Below are 11,405 nucleotides of genomic sequence, written 5' to 3' on the forward strand. Positions count from 1 at the left end.
CCCTGGTCGGGGAGCTAAGATCCCACAAGCTGTGCAGCGCAGCACAAAAATAAAAATAAAACAATAAAGTTATGACAGATATAACAAGGAATATGGGTTTTATATTTTATGTTTCATTATCTAGGTGCTTATTGTTACAAATCCACTGGAGTCTCATTTATACTGATATTCTTGGGGAGATGCTTAAGATTATTAGGAAGTTCTAGAATGATGGCATGCAGGTAACATCCCTTGCCAAATTCTTTATTATAGAGGGTGGGTCATATCAGGGCAAAGTTATAGATCATAAACTATATACCATTTCAATCTCCACAGGTAGTGACTCATAATGATTATTCTTGGGGAGATGCTTAAGAAACATTTTAGGAATATCAGAAAGATACTGTGCTTACATAACCCTTTGAATGGGGTCTTAGAATATTTCTTATACCAAATTCTGTTAGGGAAGATCAGTTATATTATGGCAAAACTGTAAACTATACTGAACATTTAAACTCTACAGAGATTCAGCTAGTCAAAATGAAAACTCAAAGTGAATGTACATTTTAAAGTCACAATACTTTTTCCTCATTTTAGAAGTGCCTCTTTAGGGATTTCTGGCTCCCACCAATGGAGACCCCTAACAAACCAAACCTCTTGTAGATAACAACTATAAACTCTGAGGGGAAAAAAAAGTCAGCAAGAAATAAATGGTATATATATTAAAAAGGAAGAAATAAAACTGTCTGTATTTGCATATGACATGATTATGTAGAAAATCTCAAAGAATCTACAAAAAAGACCTAGTAGAATAAGGGAGATTTCCAAGGACACAAGAGTATTCAACCCAGTATAGGCTGTACTGGTGACTTGCTTCCAAAGGAGTGTCAAAGGCGGAAAAAAGTAACTATAGTGAAGAAACCTGACAAACAAGCTTGGGCAGGTGATCAAAGTAAACATCACCAGTGATAAAGCATGTTAATAACAGGCACTGCTGATGTGATGTGATGAGGACATTTCACCTCTATGGTATTATATATTTAACTCCAGTTTAACCATGAGAAAAATAGCAGACAAGCCCAAATTGAGGGACATTCTACAAAACATCTGAAAAGCAGTCCTCAAAACTGTCAAGGATGAAAAACAGACTAAGAAACTGTCACAGACCAGAGGAGACATGACAAGTAAAAGTAATGTAGTATCCTCTGTGGGATCTGAGAAAAAAAGGCATTAGTGAAAAAACTGGCAAAATCTGTAGTTGAAAAACTAAATGTACCCACGTTGGGGGAAAAATGTACCACGGTAACTGTTATGGGCTGAATTGTACCCCCCCTCCAAATGTACATGTTTAAGTCCCAAACCCACTACCTCCAAATATCACTACTGTTTTGGAGATAGGACCTTTTAAAGAGGTGATCAAGTTACAAAAAGGCTGGAGAGAGTGGGCCCTAATCCAATCTGACTGGTGTCCTTAGGAGGAAATCTGGACAAACGAGCTTATTTCTTTTCAATGTTATGCTTCAAAAGATACCATTAAGAAAGTAAAAAGACAATCCAAGGGCTGGGGTATTTACAAGTCACACACCTGACAAGGGTCTTTTGCATCCAGAATCAAGAACTCTAACTTCTGTTATTAGTATTCTATAATAATGCAAACTATGATTCTATAATAAAAACACGAGTAACAGAATTTAAATATGGGCAAAAGATATGACTAGACATCTCACCGAAGAAAATATATAAATGACCAGTAAGCACATAAAAAGATGCTTAACATCATGAGTCATCAGGAAAATGCAAATTTAAACCACAATAAGGTACTACCTCACACAAGAATGGCTATACTAAAAAGACAGAAAAGTAAGTGTTGGTGAGGATGTGGAAAAATCATAGCCCTCATATATTACTGGTGGAAATGTAAAATGGTGCAGCCTTTGGAAAAGTCTGGCAGTTCCTCAAAATGTTAAACATACCATATGACCCAACAATTCCAATCCAGAGTAAATACCCAAGAAAAATGAAAACATATTCACACAAAAACTTGTTCATAAGTGTTCATAAATAGCAGCATTATTTATAATAGCCAAAAGGTAGAAACAACCCAAATGTCCAACTAATGAATGGATAAACAAACCATGGTATACAGTTGACCCTTGAACAACATATAGGTTAGTGGTGCTGACTTCCCTTTGGGGTTGAAAATTCATGTACTGTTATCTCTGCCTCAAAAACAAAGGAATTGATAAATTACTCACCCAAGGGCAGGAAGCTAAAACAGTTTGGATAGAATAAGGCTTCAAACCCTAGATCTTTTGATTCCACATATTATGAACACAATCTTTATCCTCATACTTAAAGATTAATAAAATGACAATACAGGTGCTATACTGAAAAAAACCCAAGTATAAGTGGACCTGAGCAGTTCAAACCCATGTTGTTCAAGGGTCAAACTGTATATTCAAACAATGGGATATTATTCAGCAATAAAAAGGAATCAAGTCCCGGTATGTGCTACAACATAAATGAACCTTGAAAACATGCTAAATAAAGGAAGTCAGTCACAAAAGGTCCCATACTGTATGATTCCATTTATATGAAATGTCCAGAATAGGCAAATCCACAGTATGAGACACAAATTAGATTTGTGGTTGCCAGAGAAATGATAAGGGGAGAGGGAGATGTAGAGTGACTGCTGATGGGTACAGTGTTACTTTTGGGGTAACTGAAATGTTCTAAAATTAGATTGTAGAGATAGTTGCGCAATTCTGTGAATAAACTAAAAATCACTGAATTGCACCATTTTGATGGGTGAATGTTACGGTATGAATTACCTCAATAAAGCAATTTTAAAACACAATAAGCAGCAAAGCTCTAATCTGGGAAAAGACCAATGTTTCAATAACAAGGTTTTCCAAACTACTTATCCAGAAAAACAAGGAAATTTTATATCTCAATTTCTTGGATACTCTCCCCAACTTCTATTAAACACACTGCCGTTTTAAATTAAAAACACTTTTTAAAGGACTGTTACATTGAGTTAAAGCAGGGGTTCTAACCCTCACTGAGGGTCAGAATCACCTTGCAGAACTTTAGAATTAACAATAAACAAGACCCTATGCCTTAAAGATTTCGATTCAAGTGGTCTTGGGAAAGATTTCGGCAATGTTACCTTTTTTTAATTTTTAATTAATTAATTTATTTTTGGCTGTGTTGGGTCTTCGTTTCTGTGCATGGGCTTTCTCTAGTTGCAGCAAGCGGGGGCCCCTCTTCATCGCAGTGTGCGGGCCTCTCACTGTCGCGGCCTCTCTTGTTGTGGAGCACATGCTCCAGATGCGCAGGCTCAGTAGTTGTGGCTCATGGGTCTAGTTGCTCTGTGGGATGTGGGATCTGCCCAGATCAGGGCTCGAACCCATGTCCCCTGCCGTGGCAGGCAGATTCTCAACCACTGCGCCACCAGGGAAGCCCAGCAATGTTACATTTTTAAAAGCTCCCTTATGGATTTAAAAATGCAGCCAGGATTGGGAATCACTGCTGTAATTCAACAGAATATTAAACTGTGTTTTAAAAATCTTCTTTTAGGGGCTTCCCTGGTGGCACAGTGGTTGAGAGTCTGCCTGCTGATGCAGGGGACACGGGTTCGTGCCCCGGTCCGGGAAGATCCCACATGCCACGGAGCGGCTGGGCCCGTGAGCCATGGCCTCTGAGCCTGCGTGTCCGGAGCCTGTGCTCCGCAACGGGAGAGGCCACAACAGTGAGAGGCCCGCGTACCGCAAAAAAAAAAAAAAAACAAAAATCTTCTTTTAGGTGAAGGCAGACCTTCTCTTAAGCAAAACAAAAGGTAGATATTTAAGAAAAATTTGTTTCTAATCATATAAACATAAATAAAAAAGCCACATAAAACACAAAGTTAGTCATAAAACCAATTATTTAATTGAAGCTATAAAAAAGAGGCAATATAACAGATAAAATAATTAGGAAAGACTATTTAGCACATTTTAAAAGATTTAAAATAGGAGGACACTTTACAAAAAGTTGTGTGGGAAAAATTCTTAAACTATAAGTAGAAATGTAACATTACAGAGCATGTTATAAAATACAATGACAGAAATATAAAAGGGATATGTATGCTCTAAGTCTGAAAACTATTAATAATGACCAGATATTTAGGTTTAAATTTACAGTTCCTGGGTATGAGGATCATATTACTATACACATCTTCCAAACCAATGGGAAGTACTTTCCAATTAACCATGAGTGGTATCATCTTCTACAAAGTCTTTGGCCATCTCTGCTGTGATCACATCAATATGACTAACCTGAAGAATAAATGTTAAAAACAAAATCTGTTAAATCTTAAAGAAATATATCAGTGTTCCCCTGTATAGGGTAATATTTTTAAAATACATAAATATTTTACATACCAAGTCAAATGACTCTAGAACACTGATAAAACCTTTATTTACAATGCTGTTTGTTCAATGCATGAGTTTAAAAATATTTGAACCATATTTCTGTTCAGTTTTTATTACTTTGCTATTTTAAAGAATCTTAAGGCTGAAAGCACCAGGAAGAGTTGTGTGGTCTAACCAAATATAAATGAACTTATGTAACTGTTTAAGACTGTGAATTAAATAAGCACTAAAGAGATAGATAGGAAGATAGTGTCTCTTAATGCCAATAAAAATAAAACCAATGCAATGAATGCCACAAAAAAAACTGATAACCTTCACAGGCATTTAAAGTTTTTTTCAGTAACTTTCTAAATTTTCTTTCATGACTTAAGTAACATAAAACGAGAATTCAACAGTATAATGGATTGAATACTACATGAACTTAATATAAAAAAAATTACCTTATTTCTGAACTTTACACCATAGAATTTGTCAGCTGACTCAAGCAATTCAGGCCTAAAAGTAGTTGTAATAAATTGAGCATGTACAGCAAGTTCCATAATCATATCTGTAAAAAGAAATAGTAATCTAATAAAACCCTTTTTTCAGTTGAACTGAAAATTTAAAAAGCAACTATCTTTTTACTCTTACCTAAAACTTAAAACTGCCTGCATGCATACATCTACAAAAAATATCAACCTGTTTCTTAAACTAGGGATAAATCTTTAACACAAATAACTTAGTTACAGAATATAAAGAAGCAACACCTTCTAACACAGCATTAGAAATAATGTCAGAGCAAAGTAAATTTTCTCACACAAAAAACCAAAAGCAACCTTTTCCTGTTACCCACACCCCCAACGTGTATACTGAATTTGTTTGCATAAACTTGCTAAAGATCACATATAGATTTAAACACATCAACATTGTTTATGACAGGGACTATTCAAGCATTGAGAAAAAGTGTTTAAAGGAGAGACGTTTGTATAAAAGTTTAACTGGAGGAGGATTTTCAATTATTACATCTATTTCTCACAGAACTAAACTTTGCAGTCTAATACTAGATTTTTGAAAACTTGTTCAAAGAGAAATTATTTTATTTACTGACTAATACCCTGTCCAGGCTCCCTGGATATCTCAGGCAACAAGAAATATACTATAAAAGAGGTAAGCTATCGGGGCTTCCCTGGTGGCACAGTGGTTAAGAATACGCCTGCCAATGCAGGGGACATGGGTTCGAGCCCTGGTCTGGGAAGATCCTACATGCCACGGAGCAACTAAGCCCGCGAGCCACAACTACTGCTGCCTGTGAGCCGCAACTACTGCTGCCCACGTGCCACAACTACTGAAGCCTGCGGGCCTAGAGCTCATGCTCCGCAACAAAGCCACCTCAATGAGAAGCCCACGTACCACAACGAAGAGTAGCCCCCGCTTGCCACAACTAAAGAAAGCCTGAGCGCAGCAACAAAGACCCAATGCAGCCAAAAATAAATAAATAAATTTAAAAAAAAAGAAAGGGAATTTAGTGGAGTGGGGATGAAGGGGAAAAAAAATTAAAAAAAAAAAAAAAAGAGGTAAGCTATCATTTCTAGCAAGTTACTATGAAACTATGAAACCAAAACTGTACCTGACACAGCCTTTCTGTGCTGAGCATCCAGAGCCTGGTCAATCTCATCAAACAAGTAAAAAGGAGCTGGATCACATTTCTGAATGGCAAAAATCAGAGCAAGAGCTACCAAGGATTTCTGTCCACCTGAAAGCTGTTGCATTTCTCTCATTTCACCTTGTTTTCCTGTAAATGACACCTAAGAAAATATTTAATGAGTTAGTATCTCAAAGGAGTAAAAATGCACCAATTTAGATTTGCAAAATAGTCTACAAATTCTACTATGATAATGCTCTGGGGAAAATTGAATGTAAAGGTATTTTACCCTAATTCCAACTCCAGTGAACTGGTCAACTGATGGAACACTGCTTTGTGACCCAGAGCCCCTCTCACTTTCACCACTCCCTTCTCCTTCATCCTGAGACTGACTGCCTTCCACATCTCCTTTCTTCATCACCAAAGTAGCTTTGCCACCAGGTACCAACTTTTGGAATACTTCACTGAAGTTTTTGGATACCTTAAAATAAACAGATAGATAGATAGATAGATAGGGTGTCAATTGGAATATGTATTTTTTAAAAAAAAGATAAAAATTATTTAAAAGCAATCAAAAATAGTTTTATTTTTTTAATCTTAAGAATAAGAATAACAGATTGGATCCCCTTTAAGAGCTGTATAAAACATTCCAGTTACTATATTTGCAACCTATATACTGGATTTGTTTGCATGTTTCAGATCCAATTATCAGTGGAAAAAAAGTTTTAAAATCTTTACAAATTGAATAGACTGAATAATACCTGAAGATTTTAGCTTGTGTATTTACTACAAATAGAAACATACCTGTTTGAAAGTTAACTGAATAGCTTCATATTTTCGAAGTTCAAGTACATTCATCAGTTCCATGATTGATTTGTACCCCCTATCCAATTCTTCTTGCCGCTTTATTAACTTTTCTTTCTGCTCAGAGAAATTTACAAACTGATCTAAAGCTTTTTTGTTAACATGGCTGTACTTCTTCAATTCTGTGTTGCACTGTTCAAGTTTTCGAAACAACTGTAAAGAGGAAAAAAATGTATAAATAAATCCACATACAGGGAAATTTGCAATGAGATTTCAAATTTAAAACCAATTAGATTTACCTGTTTGAGGCTCAGTGTTTGGTATTTTTCAAATGCTTCCTGGGGAAGTGATCCAAGTTCTCGAATTTTCTTCATACACTCTTCTTTCTTCTTCAGTAGCATGCCTTGTCGATTTGTCATCTTTTCTAGTTCTTTAGTGTCATGATTTATAGCATCCATGTGTTCTTTTTCCATATTTTTCCAGCGCTCCATACTTTTCTGCAACTCCTTAATTCCAGCTTCTGTTTTATCAATGGAATTGTCCAAATCTAAAAGGGGGGGAAAACCAAATTAGGCCATAACACCTATTTTATTATTTTTTTGACCAAGCTGCGTGGCTTGAGGAATCTTAGTTCCACGACCAGGGATTGAACCCAGGCCCTCAGCAGTGAAAGCATAGAGTCCTAACCACTGGACCGCCAGGGATTTCCCCAAAACACCTGTTTTAAAGCCAGAGTGTTAGCTGACCAAAGATTTTCAAGGTCAAATCTATCAAAATAAATAGGCTTAAATTTTACTGTGAAAACTTATGAAAAACTTCAGAACAAAATTGGGAGTGTACATGAGTCAAGGTATACAGTTTACATTTAATGTTTATAAAAACGTAAAATAATTTTCTTCTCAGCAACTAGTGATAAGAAACTTGATTCAGCTATTTCATACTTTTGTCAGTGAAACTAGTAATGTTATGGTCTCTCATAAAATTGTCACAAACATTTCAACAAAACAAAGGTTACTATTTATAATCAACACCCTAAACTCTGTTCACTATAAACTGTTTATGATGGAAAACACATAAAACTATTGGTACATGCTTTTGCCTATTTGGATATTTCATTTTGTAGTAAACAATCCTATAAAACCAATAAGCTAAATTTAACTAAATACCAAAAATATTTTTATTAAATAAAAATTCACCTTCTGATCGTGCCATGGTATCTTTTACTCTTTTATTGATGGCTTCAAGTTCTGAGGTTGTAGCAGTGAGAACAGTACCCCCTTCTGTCTCTCTCAGTTCATTGAGTTCCTATAACACAAAAGGAACTTAAGAGCATTAAACCACAAAAATATGAATTTTGTTAGTTTCAAAATGTTATAACTGCCGTTTATATAGCTGTTGATATGTCTGAATAAACACTTAAGAAAACCAAAAAACATTTCAAATAATTGTAAATAATATATCCATTAAAGGGGAAAAAATTACTAGAAAACTTCTTAACATCTGACTACTGATGAGAAAATATTCATAACTAATATTTACTACCTAGAATGTGCCAGATAATCATACAAAATGGGTACTACTGCTATGCTTATTTTACACAAGAGGAAACTGGAGCTTAGAAGTATTAAATGACTTGCCCAGTAGTGTACACTAGGTGGCAGTGCTAGAACTCCAAGCCAGGGCAGGTGGTCAGACTGCTAGGCTTTCTGTCCCCAGAGCCCATACTCTAAATCAGAGTCTCTCATATAAGCATTATCAAAAGGTTATGCTTGTCAAGGAACCCTAGAAAAAGAACAAACCTGTTCTACTTGGTCCAAGCGCTTTCTTAAATTCTCGTTGAGGTAAGTCTCTACTCGAGTAATAATACCTTCTAACTTAATTCTTTCATTTAGCAACTGTCTGTTTTCCTAGAAGAAAAAACAAAATTCTTTGTCTACACAGCCATGCACATTTCACATACAGGAATGCTATCAATCTGTTGTTTTCTCCATTATTTTTGTTCAAATGAGCTGAAATAGTTTTACACCTTTCCAAAAAGCCCTATATTAAAAAAAAATTAAAAAGCCCTATATTTTCTTCATTTTCCCTCTTATCTATTCAGAATGCTGTTTCTGTGCCTGGTTCTTTTTATAAGGCATGCTACCAAAAATATTTTTCTTTTCCTGTTTTTCGTTTTTTGAACTTAGTATTAATTGCTTACATCTCTGTATTTAAAAATCAAATGTTGTTAAAATGTTTAATCAAAACAATATTATTAAATATGTAAAGGTGGTCAGGTCAATAAATACAGCAAAGCTAACAAGCTCCATCTTACCAATAACAAATGGGCATTAAGTAAGATGAAAGAAAATAAAGATTTCTTACACAATCCTAACATATGGTTTGGAAAAACTTATTAAAACCTCATTTACTTTAATAGATATTAGAAGTCTAATAAGTCTTATATTTTCTCAATAATCTCTTTCACATTCCTTTATTAGCCAGAAACACTTTTCACAACAGTCAATTGTCAACAAGAATTTTTTTCCTGTCAACTCTACTTGCCTGCTGAAGTTGACGAATTTCATCATTCAGTGCATCTACTCTCTTCTGATCTTCCAGACTAAGTTGAGAAAGCAAATCAGTTCCAAGTTCTGCTTTCAGTGATTCTCTGGTGGACTCCATAGCATGCAAACTTGCCTCCAAACTTTGTAAGCTACGTTGCTATATGACAGATTATCCATTTATTAATAAACGTACTAGTCAGTGTATCACTTATAATAGTGAAAAATTGACAACTATCTATATTTGATATTAAAGTGAGCTAAGTAATCATATTAACGCAATTAAATATTAGATATCCATTATATTTGATAATTAGAACTATGTAGCAACAAGAAAAATATTTATGATGCAGTATTTGCAGGATGTGTGTAACACATCATATTCCATGGTCAAACTATAAAAAGAAGTTGCTAGAATGTTAAGGTGGTATAATTGTGGGTATATATTCTAAACTTTGTTGTTTTAGTACTATTGATGTACAAAATTAATAGTTTTTTGTCAAAACTGCTTCATGTTTATGACACCAATGTGTATTATCATTTGTAATAGCAGTAATAGTTTACTTTCTACTCATTTTAGCACAATCTGGACAGAATGCAATCAAATAAATCCATAAATAGTACTTTATAGACAAAAATGGATACTGGCTGACTACTATCAGGCAGTACTATTATGCCGCAGCTCAAAATGCCTATTTGTTTAATGAAGTTGGAAAGTCTGAATGAGGCCTACAAAAGGAGACTCTGGGTACTCATGGGTAAAAGTGTGATAAAGATACATGTAGATTCCCAAAAGTATGGGCCTAAATGAAAATGGAACAGAATGTATAAGTTATACAACCTATATAATATATGGTCCACTCCAAATCTTTATAATTAAAACAAATCTATAAAAAAAAAGCATACTTAACGAACCTTGGGCATAAAGGTTTTCTCTGACTGCTGCCTCTTCTCTTTTAACATCTTCATTTCTGATAATATGCTATCTCGAGATGCTTTAAATTTCCTTTGCTGAGTCTCTATCTGCTGCATTTGGTTCATCAGCTGATCAATTTCATTATTAATCCATATACAAGGCTAAGGAAAATTCTCTTTGGTGCCTGTTAACAAAACATTGTGTATCCCCCCTTCCTTTTCCTTATCTGTAAATAAAACTATTTCCACAAATTTATGGACCATAACAACGCTGAATTAAATACTACACTGTGTTCAGTCATAAAAGAAGCTTAAAACATTTTATTCCACTTCTCTCTCAAAATAACACACATACTGTTTTACTAATAGCTATACAAAAAAATAATAAATACAATCCTGGGAAGCCCTAAAGGAAGCTAAATGAAATATAATACATATATATTTTTTCATTCAACAAATATTTACTATATAATCTATTATGCTTAAAGCACTATATAAGGGAGTCAGATATGAAGAGGCCTTGCCCGATGTAGAAGAATAACTCCATCTAGCTGGATTATCAAATACAGGAAAGTAGTTGGTGCCTACTGTCAACCTCTTTTTTATTAGTATTTCCCCATGCTTCGTGCTCACATCTTGCCAAATTTGGGCAGTTCTCAAAAGTATGCTATGCAGACCCCTGCAAAGTTAAAACTAAGATGTTTGTTTACCTTTTTCTTTGTGCTTTTGCTTGCAACTGATGACAGAAAAGCTATAAACTCACATTTTAAAAAATGCCAGTTCCAATAAAGAATATCCTAATGAAGCAGTAAAAATAATTATTTTTGCTGCTTGAGTACCTGTATTTAATATTGTGTGACATAATGCAAAGTACACATAAAACACTTCTACCTTATACCATGGTTGTTTTAAGAAGACGCACGTGCACAAGTGTCTCACAGTTGTGAATCGAACTAGTCACTCTTCATAGAACACCATTTTTATTTGAAAGAACTAAGAGAACTATGGTTACTAAGACTTGAATTTGGATGGACATTTCCTCCACTAATACTAAATCTGAGCCTCAAGATAATAACCTCTAATGGACATTTTTCAACCTTTATATACTTCTACGTAGTATGTGGCATTCCT

At 34.8% G+C, this 11,405-nt stretch overlaps 1 protein-coding gene across 1 annotated transcript in view; it reads right to left on the reverse strand.

Annotated features, from left to right (window-relative positions):
* Nucleotides 1-4,223: 4,223 nt before the first annotated feature.
* Nucleotides 4,224-11,405, reverse strand: part of SMC3 (structural maintenance of chromosomes 3) — a 32,246-nt gene continuing 25,064 nt past the window's right edge. The window contains exons 20-29 of the mRNA XM_007469637.1: nt 10,275-10,426; nt 9,361-9,519; nt 8,616-8,723; nt 8,013-8,121; nt 7,116-7,363; nt 6,817-7,029; nt 6,302-6,493; nt 5,998-6,175; nt 4,832-4,938; nt 4,224-4,295 (exon numbers count right to left, since the gene is read on the reverse strand). Of these exons, the coding sequence (XP_007469699.1) occupies nt 4,224-4,295; nt 4,832-4,938; nt 5,998-6,175; nt 6,302-6,493; nt 6,817-7,029; nt 7,116-7,363; nt 8,013-8,121; nt 8,616-8,723; nt 9,361-9,519; nt 10,275-10,426 (1,538 nt within the window). The remainder of the gene's footprint in view (nt 4,296-4,831; nt 4,939-5,997; nt 6,176-6,301; nt 6,494-6,816; nt 7,030-7,115; nt 7,364-8,012; nt 8,122-8,615; nt 8,724-9,360; nt 9,520-10,274; nt 10,427-11,405) is intronic.

This window comes from Lipotes vexillifer, unplaced genomic scaffold (genome assembly GCF_000442215.2).
Source record: "Lipotes vexillifer unplaced genomic scaffold, Lipotes_vexillifer_v1.1 scaffold240, whole genome shotgun sequence".
NCBI lineage: Eukaryota > Metazoa > Chordata > Mammalia > Artiodactyla > Lipotidae > Lipotes > Lipotes vexillifer.